This window comes from Myodes glareolus, chromosome 2 (genome assembly GCF_982192425.1).
Source record: "Myodes glareolus chromosome 2, mMyoGla1.1, whole genome shotgun sequence".
NCBI classification, from domain to species: Eukaryota; Metazoa; Chordata; class Mammalia; order Rodentia; family Cricetidae; genus Myodes; species Myodes glareolus.
Window position 1 is genome coordinate 122,639,710 of NC_142027.1, and position 20,921 is coordinate 122,660,630.

Here is a 20,921-nt window from a genome sequence, read left to right on the forward strand (position 1 = left end):
GAGACTGGTTGGTGAACCCCAGCCCTCCTGGACACCTTATGGTAACACCATCCCTGCCCTCCCCAGGACTCATGGGCCGTGCCATCCCCGAGCAGCATAGCCCCCATCTCAAGGAGCAGCATCACATCCGAGGCTCCATCACACAAGGTACATCCCCACCCCTACCCCACCCCTTGGTGCAGTTCTGTCCTCAGGGTGACTATAGGCTAGGGATTTAGAAACAGGGAAAGCACCTCCCCCATGCATGTGCTTTATAGGTGGAGTGAGTACCCCTGCTTTGCACTTGGAGAGGCTCAGATTGAATGGCTCTTGAGCTCATGTCTCTGTGATGACCTTCACAGTGTGGTTTCACTTAGTGCCCTCACTTCATATGAAGAACTAGGCTCTGAGAAGACAGTATGTATAACCAAGGTCACACAGGAAAAGAGGTTTTGAACTCAGGCAGTCTAGATCCAGGCATCACTGCTGAGAGCCCCCAGGCTGAGCCAGGCAAGGCCATGGAGAGTCAATGCTGTTTGCCTGGCAGGAATCCCGCGGTCATATGTGGAGGCCCAGGAGGACTACTTACGTCGGGAGGCCAAGCTCTTGAAGCGAGAGGGCACACCCCCACCGCCACCGCCACCACGGGACCTGACTGAGACCTACAAGACCAGGCCCCTGGACCCTCTGGGTCCCCTGAAGTTGAAGCCAGCTCACGAGGGTGTGGTAGCGACTGTGAAGGAGGCAGGCCGCTCTATCCATGAGATCCCGCGAGAAGAGCTGCGTCGCACACCTGAACTGCCCCTGGCCCCGCGGCCTCTCAAGGAGGGTTCCATCACCCAGGTATGAGGAGCACATAGGAGGAGCCTGAGGATGTGCTCATACTGACCCCGTGGCATTGGTACATAAATTGAGGCCCAGAGAAGTGGGCAGCTTGCTCTGGGTGGCTGATGGCATTTGTGAAACCCAAGTCGTGAGGCCTGAACTCTGACTGCTGCCAACATCTCCACCTGCACATTGCGCACCAGAGGCTCCATGGGGACCCACCCCTAGGGCCACTGTCCCACCCATGGCCATGGCTTGATGGGAAAGAGAAAGGCAAAGCAGCTGGGCAAAGGCATCTAGGGAGGGACCTGATGCCAAGGACACCCAATGATGGACTAGAATAGTTCTAGAGAATTCTTTTGAATTCTCTTTTAGGACAGTAACCAAAATACTGCGCCCTCCTGAATTCCAGCACTTGGGAGACTGAGCCAGGAGAATTTTAGGTTCAAGGCTACCCTAGACAAAGCAATACTCTGGCTTAATACCCTTCCCCCAAAATTTAAAGTTCAACAATAACAAAGACACTGAGTAGAAATTGAGATCTGGGGCCTAACTGTGCCCAGTGTCTCCAGCCTGGCTAGGGCCATAGGATCATCTCCATGATGTCCAGCACACAGTTCCCTTCTCCATGGTGTCCTCTGAGGCCCAGTAGTGAATGTACTGGAGCCGCAGCCTGGGGTCACAGGTACGCCTGACTGTACTTCCCTAGTGTTATGGGGTGGTGGAGGTCCACGGGGTGAAGAAGATTGTGTTCACCCGCAGTTGGCCTCCCTCTGACTGGATCAGTGGGCGGCTCTGGGGCTGCAGCCAGGCTCCCAGACATCATGTCTATCTGCCCATGGGGTTTGAGAGGCCCTGTCCTGTGCAAGAAGAAGTACAGGAAGGGCAGCAGCCGGGCAGCCAGTACAGACCTGCACCCTCTTCTTAGGGCACACCGCTCAAGTACGACTCTGGGGCACCCTCCACTGGCACCAAGAAACACGATGTGCGCTCCATCATTGGCAGTCCTGGCCGGCCCTTTCCTGCCCTGCACCCTCTGGACATGATGGCCGATGCCCGGGCACTGGAGCGTGCCTGCTATGAAGAGAGTCTAAAGAGCCGGTCGGGGACCAGCAGCGGTGCAGGAGGCTCCATCACACGTGGGGCCCCAGTCGTCGTGCCAGAGTTGGGCAAGCCACGGCAAAGCCCACTGACCTACGAAGACCATGGGGCGCCCTTCACCAGCCACCTACCACGTGGCTCACCTGTGACCACACGGGAGCCCACGCCACGTCTTCAGGAAGGTGAGTAGGTGACACTCCCACAGGTTGCCAGCCACTGGCTCCTGCCACAGCCAGTCCATCTGCTGCCCTGCCTCCACACTGCATACAGAGCCTCTTTGCTCCCTCTTACCAATGTTTTTTAAATAATTTCCATTAAGGCTGAGGAGAAGGCTCGGTGGCTAAAGTATTGCTGCACAAGCATGAGGACCTGAGTTCAAACCCCCAGTGCCCACAGAAGCCAGGCACACTCAGCCATCCTCATGCTTTGTGGTGAGGTGGAAGGCCAGGATAGGAGAATCTCCTGAAGGCCACAGCCCCTGAACTGTCCCCGTCTCAGCCATGACAGAAAGTGAGGATGTCTGAAGTTGTCTTCTGACTCCTTCCCTCCCTTCCTCCCTCCTTCTCCCCCTCCCCACACATATCATGGCCTGTGTGTACTTACACTCATGTGCGTGCATGTGCACACGCACACTCACACACACACACACACACACACAATTTATAATAGTAATAGTTTAAATGAAACGTTCCCATTCTTTAGTGTACATATTTCCAGTAACATTGCCGTGGTCTAAAACGCCATTATGTGGGGTCTCCTCTTTCACTCTGCTTTGATTCTTTCAGCCCATCCCCCTCCAAGAGTTCCTCTGTCATTCTCAGCTCCATCCACACATGTAGCTTTTGCATGTGCCAGCCCTCTATCGGAAGGCCGCCCCTTCAGTCTGTTTCTAGCCAACCCCTAGGTAGCCCACGTCACCCTGTTCAGATGTCAGGGCCTGGGGAGGCTGTGCCACCTCCAACCAGTGCTCCCTACCTTGTTGTCTGTCTCTTACTTGTGACAGTGACTCCTTGGGGTTCGGGGATCTTGTCTGCTTTGTTCTTGAGGTGATTCCTCTTGTCATCATGGGCACTTGCCAGCCCATGGTAACCTCAGGCTGATGGCATAAATGAATGAGCAGCGATTGGGTGAATCAATGTTTTCATAAGTCACAGAGAGGCCAGAGACGCTGGGACTGCTGGCAGCATAGCCCAGAGGTGCTTCTCTAAGGCTGAGACCAGGTGACCTGTCCCCACAGGCAGCCTTCTGTCCAGCAAGGCATCCCAGGACAGGAAGCTGACATCGACACCCCGGGAGATCGCCAAGTCCCCACACAGCACTGTGCCCGAGCACCACCCCCATCCCATCTCCCCCTATGAACACCTGCTCCGTGGTGTAAGTGGTGTGGACCTGTACCGCAGCCACATCCCGCTGGCCTTTGACCCCACCTCCATACCCCGAGGGATCCATTTGGATGCAGGTGGGTACCCTGGGCCTGTAGGTGTGGGGGTCATAATTCCCTGGGTGGGACATTCAGGGTCTGGAGAGTGGGGAGGGGTAGGCTTAGCTCTGAGATCACCAGCAGGTTCTGGAGGGCAGGCTGGGTCTCCCGTTTCTCAGTGGGCTTCTTTGCCTGCAGGGCTCAGCTGCGCCTTGCAGGAGGGCTCCAGCGTGTACCATGACGCACAGCTGTTTTCATGGCTCCGTCGTTAGGGTGTCGTTAGGGTGTCGTTAGGGTGTTGTTAGGGTGTCGGGACCTGTATTTGATACATTTTTTCAGGAGTGCTTCTTACAGCCTTGACAGCAGACACCCCACACGGTCAGGGAGCATGTCTTATGCTCTGTGTGCACATTTGCATGGCATGTGGATGCACACGGAGAGGGAGCACAAAGACAGACACGGGCCACCTGACCCTCCTTCTTTCCCCAGCAGCCGCGGCCTACTACCTGCCCCGGCACCTGGCCCCCAGCCCCACCTACCCACACCTGTACCCACCTTACCTCATCCGCGGCTACCCTGACACCGCGGCCCTGGAGAACCGCCAGACCATCATCAATGACTACATCACCTCGCAGCAAATGCACCACAATGCTGCCTCTGCCATGGCCCAGCGCGCTGATATGCTAAGGGGCCTGTCTCCACGAGAGTCCTCACTGGCCCTCAATTATGCCGCTGGCCCACGAGGTAAGTGGCCTAGGACTGCCCTTCACAGCCTTGTCCTGTGCCTTCCTGTGCTGTGGTGTACAAAAGATACTAGTGTGCCTATGTATCCTGCACCACGCAAGGTGAGCAGAACAGGCCGTGTGGGTGCCACCGAGTGCACCTGGTAGGCCGGGTGGACTTGGGGGGAAGAGGGACGGTGCATCTAGCATCAGTTCACATCTAGCGACAGTGTGAGTAGCAGGCATCTCTTGCTGTCATGTACATGGGCCTTTACATGTTCTGAGCCCATGGTGTGCAGCATCTTTCGGCATCTGAGAGGTGAGAACAGAGACTGGACCTGTGGTATTGCCCACCTCTACTCTAAGAACTCAGAAGGTTAGAAGCAGGAGGATCAGGAGTTCAAGGCCAGCCTCAGCTACATAGAGTTTGAGGCTAGCCTGGGCTACGTGATATACTGTCAATACAAATCGCAGAAAAGAAAGAGAAAAGAGAGTCTGAGGCTGTTTTCTTTGGAGCACTAATTCCTAGAGTCTTCAAACAGCCCGGGTCCCTTTGTCAGGTTTGTTCAAAGATGACCTTGTGGATCCAGAAGCCACTCTGGGGACTCTGGAGGTGAGACCTGAATGCAGGGAGCTGACTGTAGGACAGGGCTGTCTGCAAGGGGGAGGCAGTGCTTTAGCTCAAGAAATGTTGGTTGAGAGGTACTACGTGCCAGGGCCTGGAGCCAAGCTTGGCACCAGGGAGGGGCACTGCCAGGTGAAAGGTCTTAGGCTTACACTCTTGTGGACAGGCGGCCAGGCACCTACAACTGACTTCCCCCTACAGGTATTATCGACCTGTCCCAAGTGCCACACCTGCCCGTGCTGGTGCCACCAACGCCAGGCACCCCTGCTACCGCCATCGACCGCCTTGCCTACCTCCCCACGGCGCCCCCATCCTTCAGCAGCCGCCACAGCAGCTCACCGCTGTCCCCAGGTACGCCTCCCAAGTGGGAGGGTGGGCATGGGCCTCCTTCCTTTGCTGTGCAGGTAAATGCTCACCCATTGGGCTCCAGCTCAGACTCTGACCTTGGGGTTTCCAGGAGGCCCCACTCACCTGGCTAAACCAACTGCCACATCCTCGTCAGAGCGGGAACGGGAACGGGAACGGGACCGTGAGCGAGAACGAGAACGAGACAAGTCCATCCTCGCGTCTACCACGACAGTGGAGCATGCACCCATCTGGAGACCCGGTAGGGCACCCCAGACCCCGCCCCACCCCCAGGTCCTCATGGGCCACCTGGGCCTGCCCCCTGACTCGGCGGCCTGTCACCAGGTACGGAGCAGAGCAGCGGGGCTGGGGGCAGCAGCCGCCCCGCCTCCCACACCCACCAGCACTCGCCCATCTCCCCCCGGACCCAGGACGCCTTGCAGCAGAGGCCCAGTGTGCTGCACAACACGAGCATGAAGGGCGTGGTCACCTCCGTGGAACCCAGCACGCCCACGGTCCTGAGGTGGGCCAGGTTGGCACCGGGGGGAAACAAGCCTGGGGGGAGGGTACACAGATGGATGCGCTGAGTGGGAGGGGATTGTGTGGATGGGCAGATGGGTAGAGAGTTAAGCAGACAGCAGGATTGGTAGGTGGGTAAAGGAATGTATTGACAAGAATGTTATGAGAGAGTGGGTAGATCGGTGGCATTGAGGCAGGTGGAGGATGGCTCAGAAGAGTATGCAGTGGGTAGATGAGACATACAAGTAGCTGGGCAGAGGGTGGTGGATAGAGCATGCTTTGGGTAGACAGGTATATGGGTAGACAGCAAGAATGATGGCTGACTGTGTGGTGGGGGTAGAGAGGGATGGATGGATGGATGGTGGGTGGGTGGATGGCAAGTTGATGGGTGGGCAAATGGGTAGAAGGATGAATATGTGGGAATGCAGGCAAATGGATGGGTCGGTGGTTGAATGGATGGGTTGGAGGGGAGGCAGATGAATGGGTGGGTAGACGAGAGCAGAGTGATGGACGGGAAGACAAACATGGATGAATGAACAGATGAGTGGGCCGGCATGTGGGTGGGTGGATGATGGGCTACTGGATGGTGCATGTGTGAGCAGGTAGGTGGATAATAGACGGATGGATGAATTGAAATCTATAAAAAGGTGGGTGGGAGATGGATGAATGGATGGATAGATAGAATGGAGAGGTAAGTAGACGGGTGCAGAAATGGTTGGGAGGTAGGCACACGTGTACGGTGGGTGGGGGGACAGGCAGGTAAACGGGTGGATGGGCTGATGAATGGATAGAAGAGTAGATGGGTGGACGGACGGGTGGATGGGATGGCAGGTGGTGGGTAATGGGATGTGTGCGTGAGTCAGTTGGTGGTACCTAGTATGTAAGGCTCAAGAGGACCAATTTGAAAGAAAAGGAATAGGGAGCTTAGTGGAGCTGCAGTGCTGGTGCCGCCCACAGCTGTATCCGAGCGGGTGCTTCCTGGGATGCCAGTCCCGTGTCCCCTGGCTCCTTTGTGCTTAGCTGCTGAGAGGCTCTGCATCTGTGCCAGCTTGTAGGAGCGCCTCCTGCTTGGGCTTCTGCCCTCTGCTCACCTCCGTCGCATCTGGCCGTGCGGCAGTGGCCGTCCTTGGGAAAGAATAGTCTGTCTTTTCCTGTATGGGTCGTTGTCTTCTCAGAAGCTCTGGCACCCTTGCCTTAATTGGTGCTGAATTCTCAGGGTTGGGATGGTGCTTGGCGCCTGGTAGGAACTCAGTGAAAAGCTTTGGGCGTGAGGGACCGAATGGGCCAACATAGGTCAGTCAGGAGGCAGGCTTATTTGGGAATCTCAGGGAGTGTGAGCATCCATTAGTCATCGGCAGGGGCTCCGAGGGGGTGGCCAGCACGCTCTGAACCTTTCTCTTCTCTTCCAGGTCCACTTCCACCTCTTCACCTGTCCGCCCAGCTGCCACATTCCCACCTGCCACCCACTGCCCACTCGGTGGCACCCTTGAAGGGGTCTACCCTACCCTCATGGAGCCCGTCCTGTTACCCAAGGAAACTTCTCGGGTTACCCGGCCTGAGCGGCCCCGTGTGGACACTGGTCATGCCTTCCTCGCCAAGCCCCCAGCCCGGGAGCCTTCCTCCTCACCCAGCAAGAGCTCTGAGCCCCGATCCCTAGCACCCCCCAGCTCCAGCCACACAGCCATCGCCCGCACCCCAGCAAAGAGCCTTGCACCCCACCATGCCAGTCCGGACCCGCCGGCGCCTGCCTCGGCCTCAGATCTGCACCGAGAAAAGACTCAAAGTAAACCCTTTTCCATCCAGGAATTGGAACTCCGTTCTCTGGGTAAGACCACCCTGACAGCGGCCACGTTCATAGACGCAATAATCACGCGTCAAATTGCTCACGAAAGGGGGCCGCGAGAAGGAGGTTCGCTGGCCAACGACTCCCCTGGCGACGGTAAGACATCCGGCCCGCCGCCTGCCCACCCCATCTGTGGCCTAAAGATATTTTCAGATCTTTGCTTTTAATTTTTCCCCCCTTTTTTTGGTTGGTTTTGGTATTTGTTTTGAGCCCGTCCTCGTCAGTTCACACGCTGTGGTGACTCCGCCCACGCGGGCACTCATCGTTTGCACATCCTTTCATCATGAGTTTTTTTGTTTTTGTTTTTTTTCCCCTTTTTTTTTTCTTTTTGGATTTTTTCACCTTTTTTCCTTTAATGAATGGATCTGTGGTTTGGACTCCGATTGCGCCTCCCATCTCCTTCCACCACCTGCACCTTCGTATAGAGTGGGGGTGTGGGGGCTACAGCTGACGGCTGCCCCTGTTCATGGACGAAGTTAAGGCAGGAGAGAAGGTGGGAGAGAAGAGGGCGAAGGCTGTCCAGGAAGGCTGGGTGTCCACCTCTCCTTCCCATGCCAGCATCCAGCCCAGAGAGAATGAAGGTTCTGTGTGCTGGGTCAGAGGAGGCAGGGGACCCAGTGATAGTCCAGTCTGAGCCCCCACCCCACTCCACCCAACTCCTGCACACACGCACCCTCCCTCCCTCCCATTTCTTCACCACCAGTCTGTTTTCCTCATCTTAGCCCCACTGCCCAAGCCAGAATCCCACAGTCCTTTGGGTGTGCCTGTACCCTAGCACACGGACCCATCTCCCATCGCTCTCTGTTCCTCCTCTCTGGCCACCCCTAGGCTGATGTCATGTCCTTCCATCCTGAGGCCCAACCAGTATGGAGGAGTGGCTGGGAGGCAGCCCCCACCTCGGCCCAGGCCCAGGCCACATTCTGACTCCAGCCCACTTGTTACAGGTTACCACAGTGGAGCTGGCTACAGCCCCGATGGGGTGGAACCCATTAGCCCTGTGAGCTCTCCCAGCTTGACCCATGACAAGGGGCTCTCCAAACCGCTGGAAGAGCTGGAGAAGAGCCACCTGGAAGGGGAGCTGCGACACAAACAGCCAGGTGACACCCGGGAAAGCGTCAGGTAGGGAAACTGAGGTGCGGCTCCAAGCTGTCCCCAGCCCCTGACAGCTCTCTTGTGTCCTCAGGCCCCATGAAGCTCAGTGGGGACGCTGCCCACCTCCCCCACCTGCGGCCACTGCCCGAGAGCCAACCCTCATCAAGCCCACTCCTCCAGACTGCCCCAGGCATCAAAGGTCACCAGAGGGTGGTCACCCTGGCTCAGCACATCAGTGTAAGTGCCCGTCTCTGTCCCTGCCGCTGGGAGAGCAAGTGGGTATGAGGGTGACATCCCAGAGCCAGACAGGTGCTAACCATGCAGTGGTCAGCACACCCAGTCCTTTGGGGGCCATCACCATAAGGTCCACATGGGGACAAAGCCGGGTCAGGGTTCTGCCCTACCCTCCCCGGAAGGTTCTGTCAGGATGGCCTCTAATTGCCCCCTCTTCGCAGGAGGTCATCACACAGGACTACACACGGCACCACCCGCAGCAGCTCAGTGGCCCCCTGCCTGCCCCTCTCTACTCCTTCCCTGGAGCCAGCTGCCCTGTCCTGGATCTCCGCCGCCCACCTACCGACCTCTACCTCCCACCCCCTGAACATGGCACCCCAGCCCGGGGATCCCCACACAGTGAAGGGGGCAAAAGGTGAGGATGTACTCAGATCTGTATCAGATGCTGACTGAGGAACAGTGGCGTGGGGGTGAGCTCAGCGGGGTGTTGGGTTGCTGGGAAACTGGTGTTCAGGGAAGTGAAAGCTCACTAAGGTCCCAGATCCAGCACAAAGTAGGGTGCCAGTTGAGTACTCTGTATATACCAACTCAGCCAGGGATCAGGCATACTCAGCATTGAGCAGATGGGGAAACTGAGGCATAGAGAAGCGAGTTGCCATCCCGTACCATGTGCACACATACACTCTTACCTTGGCTGGGTTGGTGCTCCAGGCATGGGAATAGGTGGGCCTTCCGCTCAGGACCAGAGCGAGGCCTCCGAGAGGCATGCAATTTGAAGGGCCTGGGTATAGGCCGTGGGATCTCAGGGGAACAGTGAGGTCCTGGCAAAGGTGTCTCAGGGTCAGAACATCCTGGGCAGCCTGGTGTAGTGGCACACACCACTAAGCACAGGTGATGGGGCTCTGGGCATGCTGAGTCAGGCCAGCCTGGACTGCACAGCAAGACCCCAACTCAAAAATAAACAAAAATTGCATGAGTGTTAGATTATTCCAAAAGCTTCTCAGCAGCCCAGGGGACTCCATACCTCAGCTGCCATCCTCTGGCCATTCACAGGGAAACACACAGAGCCCTGCCTTATAGTGGAGCCCTGCTGTGGGCAGTGGGGTGTTCCCTTTGCCGGGAAGAGCTCTACCCTCAGCTGACACTGTCTCCATTAGGTCCCCAGAACCCAGCAAAACATCAGTCCTGGGCAGCAGCGAGGATGGCATTGAACCCGTGTCCCCACCAGAGGGCTTGACCGAGCCAGGACACCCTCGGAGTACTGCATACCCACTGCTGTATCGGGACGGGGAGCCAGGGGAGCCCAGGTACCCAGGGCACAAACCCTGCCCAGAGGCGGCAGTTGCAGTTCTGTGTCCACCAGGGCCTCAGCCCTCTACTGTGATGGCTGTTAGCCCCTTCGCAGCTCAGCAGACTGATAAACAGTCATGGGACTCAGTGGCAGTGGCAGCACCCTGACCCATCTCAGCCTAATTCATGCTGAGGATTTGAGAGTAAACTAAGCTGGACCAGACAGGGTAGGGGTGGATGGGGACACGGTGGACAGGCTTTCAGTCTCAGGAAGTGTGTGTTCTTGGGGCTTCTTGTGTCAAAACTGGCTGTAAGATGTTCTTGGGGCAACTCATAGAACACCTTTGAGGCTTGCTCACAAGCTACCCCAAGCCAAGGTGAAGTACGGATCACAGCAGGCCTGGGATGGGGACATGGCTGGTCTTTAGCACCTCACTGTGACTCAGGTGGCGAGCTGAGCTCCCTCTTGCTAAAGGCTTGCAAGGGCAGTGGCCAGCCTGTTAACCCTGGGCATCTCATGCTCCCTCAGAATGGGTTCCAAGTCTCCAGGCAACACCACCCAGCCGCCAGCGTTCTTCAGTAAGCTGACCGAGAGCAACTCTGCCATGGTGAAGTCTAAGAAACAGGAGATCAACAAGAAACTCAACACCCACAACCGGAACGAGCCAGAATACAGTAAGGGGAAGCCAGGCCTGGGACTGGCACGGGGAGGAAGCTAATACTCTAAGCCCCACCCCAGAGGAGCCTACATCTGCCAGTGGGTGCTAACTGGCTCGGCATGTAGTGCGACAATAATACCCTGCACGCTGTAGGCACTCAGTGAAGCCTGTGCAGATACCCGAGTGCCGGGGCACACAGCACATCGCTCTAGGGTCATGCCACGGACAGGGCACCCTTCACCAGGACTGACGTGGGTGGACAAGGACCTTTAAAATCCTTAGCTCAGGGTCACATGGACCATGCGTAGGAAAACGCACTGGAAAGTGACAAGGGCTTTGCACTGTCCCTTCCTGGGTGGCTTGGACAGATGGGCAAGGCTCTCCCCTTCTGGAGCTTGACTATAGAAGCTCGTGCTGGTAGTATAGGCCTAGGTTGGTAACCAACTGCCAGACTCAGCCTGGAGCTTACTAGGTCCCTAGTGGTGCCCAGATACTCAGCTCAGACTGCACAGGGGCCAGGTGGGGTGCAGATCTCCCAGAACCGGTGAACTCAGACCTTGCCAACCTTGTCACCCTGCTCTAGACATTGGCCAGCCTGGGACGGAAATCTTCAACATGCCTGCCATCACGGGAGCAGGTAACCCTCCCGCGTGTCTGCATAGCACGCTCTCTTCCTCAACTGCTGACTCCAGGGTCAAGGAATCTTAGCCAGTTCAAGTCTGGCCCTGCTTCCCGGGTCAGTGGGCCCTGAGTGACACAGCGGGCCAGCCGGCCTCCGCTGCCTAGAGTCTAATGCCACGTGAGGAGTTTCTGGGGTGTAAGGTCAGGGTTCCTCAAGTGGTCAGGAACACATCACCTGGAAACACCTGCACATTTGCTGGGGCTGGGGAATGTCACCAGATGTGAACCAGGTGGACTGGACTTAGAATGTACACAGGCATCTCTCATAGTAAAGTCTCCATTTGGGGATTCCATCAGGAAGCTTCAGCCTTTTTCTAAATCAAAAGAGGATGCATAACAGAGATGGGTGTCAAACTCACACAGTTTGTGGCAGAAATTGCAGGCTTTCTGTACGGTGCTTGGGACTTAGATTGTCTTGGGGGTGAAGGAGCTCCAGGCTGCTGGCCAGGGTATCTATGGTTATAATTGTATTGTTCCTGTGAAAAAACTGGGTGGGACCAAATGGGCGTAGTGACACCTGAACGGGGGCTGAGTGAGGCACAGGGTCGTCTGTGGGGATGTGCACTCCATGCCAGAGGAACAAGGGGTGTGGAGCCTTGGCTCCTGCAAACAAGGTGGTCAGACACATCCTTGGGGACATTTCCAGAGGACCACAGGAACCGCAAAGCGGAAGGGAGGAGGGGTTCTGGCAGGGAATGTCACATGCCCAGAAACATACTGGTGTCTTTGCTGAGCCCCAGGCAGAAGGAAACTTTTCTAGAGTGTTCTAAATGTTGATGTAGATGCTAGACACCCAGCTGTATGTACATATAGAAATTCATAGGGTAATACAGTGATTTGTACTAAAGCCTAATTTAATTGTCTCATGTACACTCATACATACACACATGCATGTATGTGTGTGTGCCTACTCATAAATTCCCCTTAAATGTTAGTTCTCCAAGACATGTCTCCAGGCCTGGCCTGTAGCACTAATACCCTGCCAGGGATAAATGGGGAAAGTCATGCTTGTGCCCAGTGCCATTGAGCCATGAGCGCAACACCCTGGGGACAAGGCCCAGGAGCGAGGCCTTCTGGATGTGGAGGAGTAGGTGGGGCTTGTTTATTTGGGGTTGTGTTTTTTAAATGTTTATCCCTGTTGGGAAGGTTACTTTTTGTTGTTGTTTTGGTTTTGGTTTTGGTAACTTGGCCCTGAGGGAAGATAATCTGCTGCTGTGAGTGGCCCTGGCCCCAAGCTTGCCTGAGCCTAGGCCACCAACAGTCACCCTGGAGTGGGGTTGTGAAAGTGACTGTCCCTCCCATCCTCAGGAGCCTGGCTAGTTTACAATCCAGGGACTTGCTAGCATATTGGGCCGCGTGGTTTTTCACTAGGCTTGGGCAGCCTGGAGGTTCACAGGACCCCTAGGCCTGTGGCCTAGGCTGGGAATCCTGCAAATAAGGTTTTGTTGTTGTTCATGGTTTTATTGTTGTTGGTGACCGGTTTGGGGATTTTGGTTTGATTTGTTTAGTTTGGGGTGAGGTTGGTTTGGTGGTTGTTGATTATTCCATTGTTCTCTTTCTCTTTGTCTGGGTTTGAAGGCGTTCTTTTGGCATTTTGTTAGAAGCAAGGACCTTGTACTTACCCAGCAAGGGTCCTGACCCTGAGCGACCATCCAGACTCCGAGACAGCTATCTCTAAAGTGTGCAGGCTAGCATTGATTGGACTAAACTCATCTGTAGACCAGGCTAGCTCAAGCTTGTGATCCTCCTAAGTAGCTGTGGTTCCAGGCCTGCTAATCAGGCCCCAGCCCTCAAGAGGTTCTGGAAGCATCCTGAGTCATTAAAGAGATGTCCGCACAGCCTGGCATTTGCAAAACATCCCAGAGCACAGTTCATGAGAGGGAGGGAGGGAAGGGCCAGATAGAGAGGGTTTGCAGAGGTTCAGCAGAGACTACAAGCATTCTTTGAGGCCAGTTTGTTGATTTGACCACTCTGTCTTGTCATGGGGCCGGGCCAGCCAGGGCTAGAGTAGCCCTACACCTGTGAAGCGCTGCCCTGTCCTCGCACGCACATAACTGCATGGCTGTGACCCCATCCCTCGTGCCCAGCTCTATACCTTTCTCCTCTGGCTCCTATGGGGAGAGATGGGGCAGGGGAGGCGAGCCCAGCTTGATTGATCAGGCAAACTGAGGTCCCTAACCCCCTTGAGGAAAAGGGGGATAGCAGGGGGTCCTCTGGTCACCTTCCCTCCCCACGTCCTTGCTAGAATCCACCCTCCAAAACACCATGGCTGAATCTCTACCCCACTCCCCTCGTCCCTAGCACCTAGCTCTGGCTTGACCACCTCCTCTTAGGCCACCCACCTGTAGTGTCAAAATTAAATAAACAGCCTCAGCTGGCATTGGGGTACAAAGAAGACTTCTGATTTCCTGAGGACAGAGTAGGAATGGGGCTGGGGATCCTCTAGCTGCCCCAGACCCCCTCCCTGGAGCAGCCATGAGCTGCAGGGACAGTCAGGAACAGCTCCAACACCCAGCAGAGCGGCGGGGGAGGGGGCAGCGGGCGGGCGGGACGAACAACACTACAGTTGTGTCTCACTGTGTCTCTCTCTCCTCCCTCCCCTTTCTCTCTCGCACCCTCTGGCTCCCTGGCCCCGGCCCCCGTGTGTCTGTCTGTCTGTCTCTCTCCCAGGCCTTATGACCTGTAGAAGCCAGGCGGTGCAAGAACACGCCAGCACCAACATGGGGCTAGAGGCCATTATTAGAAAGGCACTCATGGGTAAATATGATCAGTGGGACGAGCCCCCGCCGCTCGGCGCCAATGCTTTTAACCCTCTGAATGCCAGTGCCAGTCTGCCTGCTGCCGCTATGCCCATAACCACTGCTGACGGACGGAGTGACCACGCACTCACCTCGCCAGGTCTGCAGGCCTGTCCCCGCCCGCCCGGCTGTGTCCCTCCCCACCCCGGTGTCGTTAATCCTCTCACCTCCCTCCTCGAGCTTGGGAGCCTTATTTTTGTGCGTGTTTGACATCTAGTTTGCTAATCCAGAACTGGTCTGACACCCCCATGTTGTAGAGGGCGGCCCCTCGCCCCCAGCACTGCTGCTTCTCCCGTGCTCACACTGCTCCCCACGTCCCACCCCCTCCTCCGCTGCTGCGTGGTCAGGGATGGCAGTGGCCAGGCCCACCATGTGTTGGTAGGAGTCTAGTGTGCTCGGTACCTCTCAAGGTCAGACAGCACATGGTCAGCTCCCACTTGGCCAATGCCTGTTAGCATTTGCCGTCCCCAAGCGCAAGGGCACTACCAAAGAGGTGCTCTGCTGTCCCCTTCGGGAGTCAGGTCAGCCTTGAGGTCTGGACCTCTCAGTCGAGGCCTTCAGGTCTAGCGTAGCCCAGGGCCATCTTGGGCAGTGTATGTCATTCAGCCAAGATCTGATGCTTCTCACTGAGGGGGTACAGTCCTGGTGGGACACCTAGAAGGGTAGTCACCAACCTCCCTCAAAATGTTCCTCTATTCCCCATGCCAGGGGCTGGCCATCTGGTGGACTCTTAGTGTCCTGGCTCAGGGCTTCTCACACTAGTTTCCTGTCTAGGAGCCCTAGGAGGCAGGTGGTTTCCCAAGGCAAAAGTCCCCTCACCCACTGCCCCTCCTCAGTGTCGATGTAGGTATCTTGCCGTCAGCACCATCTAACTCAGCCCCTCTGGACTTTGTACCCTGCAGGTGGTGGTGGGAAAGCCAAGGTTTCTGGCAGACCCAGCAGCCGAAAAGCCAAGTCCCCAGCCCCAGGCCTGGGGTCCGGAGACCGGCCACCTTCTGTCTCCTCGGTACACTCAGAAGGGGACTGCAATCGCCGAACACCCCTCACCAACCGGGTGTGGGAGGACCGGCCCTCATCTGCAGGTGTGTGTCAGCAGGGTGGTGGTGTAAACAAGGGGTAAGCCGACTGCCCAGGATAGGTGGTCCCTGGGCCCCCCTAGCACGGAAGGGTGTAGGAAGCAACAGGTCAGAGGATCCATACAACCGGCCAGACTGGTTCTGCAGAGGAGCCTGGCATCCTTTTATGCCTGTCAAGCACTGTAGGGTTTTGGCAGGAAAGCAGAAGGCAGTGGAAGGCAGACCAGAGGGAGAAATGGAAAGGTTACCACAGTCTAAGCCTAAGGTGGCAGGGCTGCACAGTGAAGAGGCAAAGGGAGACGGTTGCATGGTGCCGGCCCAGGAGACCCAGGCTCTGGCTTCTGGTATGCCAGACAGGGTCCCGGGGTGGTTATGCCGCTCACAGAGCCCTCTCCAGTACTCTCGTCTTTCCCACAGGGTCCACGCCTTTCCCCTACAATCCTTTGATTATGCGGCTACAGGCAGGTGTCATGGCCTCCCCGCCCCCACCCGGCCTCGCCGCAGGCAGTGGGCCCCTGGCTGGTCCCCACCACGCCTGGGACGAGGAGCCCAAGCCACTGCTGTGTTCACAGTATGAGACACTCTCGGACAGCGAGTGACTCTAAATTGGAGGGGAGCAGTGCCAGGTCCCTGCAGGAGGCAGAAGCAGCCCAGCATGGAGCAGGCAGCTGTCGACTCTCCCCACTGAGGAAGGAGCCCCTGAGTCTGCCTGCGCGTCCATCTGTCCGTCCACCCATCTGTCCATCCAGAGCTGGCATCCTGCCTGTCTAAAGCCTTAACTAAGACTCCCGCCCTGGGCTGGCCCTGCGCAGTGACCTTACTCAGGGGATGTTTACCTGGTGCTCGAGAGGGGAGTGCACAGGAGCGGAGAACAGCGGGCCCGGAGGGGGAACAGCGATCATGTGTCAGTTGCACGCGTGCATCTGGGGCAGCGGGGACCCAACGCAGGATGACCAGGCACCTCCACGCCACTGCCTCGCCCCTTAACGCATTTGGAACCAAAGTCTAAGCTGAGCTCGTGGCCCTGCCCCCCCTCTGCCCCCAGCCCGCTCGCTTGCGCTCTGGACAGACGTTCCCAGCTTATCCTGCCCCAGTGCTGTCATCGCAGTCCCCAAAGGCCACCCAGCTCACAAGACTGGGAACCCATCAAGCAGGCGGGTGCACAAGGGTTCAGGTGTGGCCTGGGGCACGGATGTCTGTAGGAACTGGACCGTTCCAGCCATTGCTATGGCGATGGAGGGAAGGCAGGTGTAAATGGTGTTGGCTTACAGGGTATATTTTTGATACCTTCAATGAGTTAATTCAAGATGTTTCACACAAGGAAGGAGACCCCCATGTTACTGCTGCTGCGCTTTGGCCTCTGCTTACCGTTCCAGAGGCGTGTGCCGGCCAAGGCGGTGACCCCACTATACGCAGGACTGGGGGGCAGGGGCGCCGGCACACAGCCCTGCACCCTCTCTCCTCCCTTCCTTGGGCAGAATGGACTTGATGCATATTCTGTGGCCGCCATCTGTGCACGGCGGCATTCTGTCATTTACACATGTTGTTCAATTAAAAAGCAAATTATACTCAAGTTCCGAAGCTTCCGCTCTGCTTCTCACTGGACAGCGGGGGCGGAAGGAGCGTAGTGCCCCAGGTAGAGTGCCACCAGAGGGCATCCAGTGTTCGCGGCTATGGGGAGGCCACCAGGTACTCGTATCGTAGAGCTGATGCTCACACCTATGGACACCCATGGTCATTGTACAGGGCTATTCATACCTGTGCAGAAGCTGCTAGGTGTTCACACCACGGTGACTGTGGGGCATTGGTGCCTGGAGTAAGGGCATGGAGTGTTCACACTTATGTTGACAATATGCGGTGTTTGCACTGCATGGAGGGGGGTTGAGTAGTTGAGTCTGATGAGGTTGTGGGGTGTTCACACCTGTGGTGAGTGTCAGACATTCACACCTGCAATGGGAGCCTAGGGTGGATGCTTGTGAAGGTGGCAGGTGTTCTCACTCATAGAGACAGTGTACATACGTCATTTACATGGAGAAGATTACGGTCTTACAGTAGGCATGGGGTCCTTGTCCATGCTGAGTCTTCTAGTGTCCAGCAGTTACACCTGCGACGAGGGTGTGTGTCTGTCACACCTGTGGTGAGGGTGTCCTGGGCGACTCTTGTTTCTTGCTATGGACTATTTTCTTTTTCCGGCCTATTGTGTCAGTGGTATTTGTCTTAACCAAAATGACTAATCCTACATCTTTGGGTTTGGCATAAAAAAGCTCAAAAGAGCCATGCTGCCACCTTGGTGGTCTATTCTAGCCAGGGTCCTCTAGACCAGTGGTTCTCAACCTTCCTGATGCTGTGACCCTTTAATACAGTTCCTCATGTTGTGGTGACCCCACCTATAAAATTATTTTCATTGTTACTTCATAACTGTAATTTTGCTATTCTTATGAATTGTAATGTAAATATCTGATATGCAGGATATCTGATATGTGACCCCTGTGATCGTTCAACCCCCAAAGGGATCATGACCACCGGTTGAGAACCACTGTGTACACACACTCTCTCGCCCTGCCCCTCTCCCTCTTTCTCTCCCCTCCTTCCTTTCTTTTTTTCCTTCCTTCTTCCCTTCCTTCCTTCCTTCCTTTCTTCTTTCATTTTCTTTCTTTATATATATATATATATATATATACATTTTATATGTGTATATATAAATTCTGATATCTATATGTATATATGTATATGTGCATATATAGATGGATATCAGAATTTATTAAGAATAGTGCTGGGAACAGAACCCAGGTCTCTAATAGAGCAACCAGTGCCTTGACCACTGAATCATTTGTCTGGCTCCTTAAGTTAGCTTATAATAGTAACAAGAGCCAGATCCCGAATGCCTCAATATTTGGAATGTTTCAGAACAATTTGCCTCTCACTTGGCGTAGGGGATGACGCCCCTTAGTCACCGAGTCCACAAGGCGGTGTGCATCCGTAGTGCCAGTCTGGCACCTGGGAGCCTGGAAGGTTTTTGGAGTCTGCTGGTCCCTATTGCATGGTGTAAGCTTAGAAACTCCAGTTCTCGTGTCACCCAGGGAGGGCAAAGCTACTCTGAGCAAAGCTACATGGGGAGCAGGGGGCGAGATGATCTTTCTCCTGATGAAGGCTCTTTATCTGACTGCTGCCTGAAGGTGCCACCCGCCATCAGGGTGGGCTTCACCACATCAAAACCATGAGGACAGTTCTTCAGGTGAGGATTTGTGACAAGGTGACATGAAAACCAACCATTAATAGTTCCCTCCCACAGCAGAGCCAAGAGGCTTCCGGACTGCACACAGAGATGTGTGTTTCGCCTTAGCCTTGAGCCTGCAGCCTGGTGCCCCCCCCCCGACACCCACACATGCCTTCTGCACAGCAGAGCCCTGCATGCGATACCAGCCGGTCCAGCTGACCTCCATCTGTCCGCTTCACCTGTCTCCAGAGCTGGTTTGAGGGACTTGTGGTAGGTTTGGGTGCCTCTTCATACCACAGCCTGTGGAAGGTGCTGGCTGGAGTCACCAGAGGCCGTCCACTCAGAGTTTACACATCGGGCAGAGCCATGAGCTCAGCCCTGCCTTGCACTACACACCAGCCAGGGTGTCTGCCTTACACTAAGGAGTCAGCCTTCTCCCAATCCTCAGCTCCGAACCCAGGCAGCCAAGGATGCTGTGACAGACGTCCAGAAGGAAGTCCACCTTGGCTCTACTGGCGGGTAAGTGGGTCTGCCTGAAGAAAAGAGATTCCATAGCAGGGGGCAGCCTGGGAATCCAAAGCAGCCACACCTGCCCTGTGTAGCTGGGAAGGCTCAAGGGAGTGGAAAAAGGATGTGGAGAGACAACGGGAGGTAGGTGTTGCTGGCCCCAGCACCACTTTCCCAGAACACCCCAAGCACCCGGTGCTAGCTACCTGGGCTGTCTGAACTAGGGTGGGGAGGGGCATTTGCATCCTCTAGGAGCTCCAAGTTGCCCCGAGTTCATCTGTGAACTACAGGAACAGACATGAGCCGAAATCTGGGAGTCACCATGCAGGCCTGTACTACACCGCCCAGAACACGGGCTTTGGTAGGACTCGGCCTGTGTCCAGGCTGCAATACAAAAGCCAGCAAGCAGGTGGCGCTGTAGGGCCTCACCTTGGACCTTGTCAGTTTCTGAGGCCCAGACAATGTGGAGGCAGAGCTTGTGGCTTCTGCATGCCTTCCTAGTCTCTCTGTCTTCTATCTGTGAGTAGCTTGTCCTCACTGTCTTTAAAATGGAGGCTCATGTGACTTCTCATCCCAGGAAGATATTTCAGACACACTATGAAGTCCAGCTGGGGCACACCCTGCTCTAGGAACTCCCATGTCCTCTGGGTCTCATAATACGAGAGACCTATTCCTGCAACGCGTCAGATATAACGTGACCCCTTCCCCAAAGGAGAGCTCTGCCCACAGGGTGGACATGCCATGCCTGGTTCCCTGGACTTGACTCAGGAGCACACAGACCAGGCCAGTCAGGGGTACTTCCTGGAAATGACAGCCTTCAAGAGAGAGGCAAAGCCATGGCGGACACAGCGCATGTGAGCAAAGTGAGGTTGAGGCCTAGCCAGAGACACTTGGAAACCAGGGTGGGGCCCAGGAATTTGGGCAACAGTGATGAGGGTGATGGGAAAGGACTGGGCCAAGCTTGGCATGGAACACTCTACAAGGTGGGTCGGCAGGACTCAAGGGCACAGGTGGTGCTGAGAAGCCCTAAAGCAGCTGCTAGAGTTGGGGTGTCTCCACTGGCCTGCCCTTCTGTAGAACACCCGTGGTGATGACTGAAGCAGTGTTCCACTCAGTGGCAATGCGCTTTGTCAGCTGGGTGCACGGGGTGCCGGCGTGAGCAGAGAAGGCCACTCGTGGCTTGCATAGGATGACACATGTCCCTCATCCTTGGCATCTGGGCCCAGGATCTGAGGCCATGCCAAATGAAGCTAAGATGGCCAACAAAGAAGCCTCACTCAATTGGTATAGATTCTCCAGGGAGCTCTGGGGACCCACCTGTCACCTCCATCAGAACCTCTTGAATTCCCAGCCCACACCCTTCCTGGGCACTTTCTCTCTGCTCCTTGTGGAGACTGTGATAACGAGGTAAATGGACAAAAGGAGAAAAGTATCCCCAACAGTTCTGGGGTCGGGACCAAGATTCTCTATTCCTGCCCAGGGAGGAGGTGGAGTGTCTGCAGGAAGTCAGGCAAAACATGAGTCTGGCTGGTAGGAATGGGATTCGAATTGACTCCAGGTGTGGGTGCTGCGGATTTTCCCCCATTTTACAGCGTAAAAAACTTGGCTGCAAACTGGGCTTGGCAGGGCAGGCCTTTGATCCCAGATCAAGCAGATCTCTGAGTTCAAGGTCAGCCCAGTCTGTGTGGGAAAATTCAGGGCTGCACGGGCTACATGGTAAAACCCTATCTCAAGAATAATGAAAAGGTGCCTCCATGCACAGGGCACTTTCCAGTTAGCACCCTGGGGTCAGGTGCCACCGCAGGGCCACTACAGGGTCTTCCCTTCCTGGTACTGCAAGGCCGGATGAAAGGCCCAACACAAAGCACCGTAGGGCAGGGCAACTGGGAACGTGACCTTTGGGTGGAGAGCCCCAAGGGCTGGGACAGGAACTATCCAGACCTGGCACCTCTCCGCATCTCCAAGTCCCCTGGGTGACCACAGGACAG

General features: G+C 55.8%; 1 protein-coding gene across 21 annotated transcripts in view; it reads left to right on the top strand.

Annotated features, from left to right (window-relative positions):
* The window catches only part of Ncor2 (nuclear receptor corepressor 2), a 155,753-nt gene extending 138,971 nt beyond the window's left edge, over positions 1 to 16,782 (top strand). For 9 of the 21 annotated variants that reach the window (XM_087903632.1, XM_085678758.2, XM_087903625.1 and 6 more), the window contains 18 exons: positions 67 to 147; positions 527 to 822; positions 1,733 to 2,087; positions 3,143 to 3,364; positions 3,815 to 4,069; positions 4,874 to 5,023; positions 5,130 to 5,279; positions 5,363 to 5,549; positions 6,946 to 7,475; positions 8,324 to 8,476; positions 8,563 to 8,708; positions 8,927 to 9,120; positions 9,863 to 10,012; positions 10,525 to 10,670; positions 11,238 to 11,291; positions 14,006 to 14,233; positions 15,036 to 15,215; positions 15,627 to 16,782. In XM_087903632.1, the coding sequence (XP_087759758.1) occupies positions 67 to 147; positions 527 to 822; positions 1,733 to 2,087; positions 3,143 to 3,364; positions 3,815 to 4,069; positions 4,874 to 5,023; positions 5,130 to 5,279; positions 5,363 to 5,549; positions 6,946 to 7,475; positions 8,324 to 8,476; positions 8,563 to 8,708; positions 8,927 to 9,120; positions 9,863 to 10,012; positions 10,525 to 10,670; positions 11,238 to 11,291; positions 14,006 to 14,233; positions 15,036 to 15,215; positions 15,627 to 15,808 (3,659 nt within the window). In that variant the 3' untranslated portion in view covers positions 15,809 to 16,782. The remainder of the gene's footprint in view (positions 1 to 66; positions 148 to 526; positions 823 to 1,732; positions 2,088 to 3,142; positions 3,365 to 3,814; positions 4,070 to 4,873; positions 5,024 to 5,129; positions 5,280 to 5,362; positions 5,550 to 6,945; positions 7,476 to 8,323; positions 8,477 to 8,562; positions 8,709 to 8,926; positions 9,121 to 9,862; positions 10,013 to 10,524; positions 10,671 to 11,237; positions 11,292 to 14,005; positions 14,234 to 15,035; positions 15,216 to 15,626) is intronic. The other 12 variants (XM_087903634.1, XM_085678798.2, XM_087903635.1 and 9 more) reach the window with 8 other exon arrangements.
* The last annotated feature ends 4,139 nt before the right edge of the window (positions 16,783 to 20,921 follow it).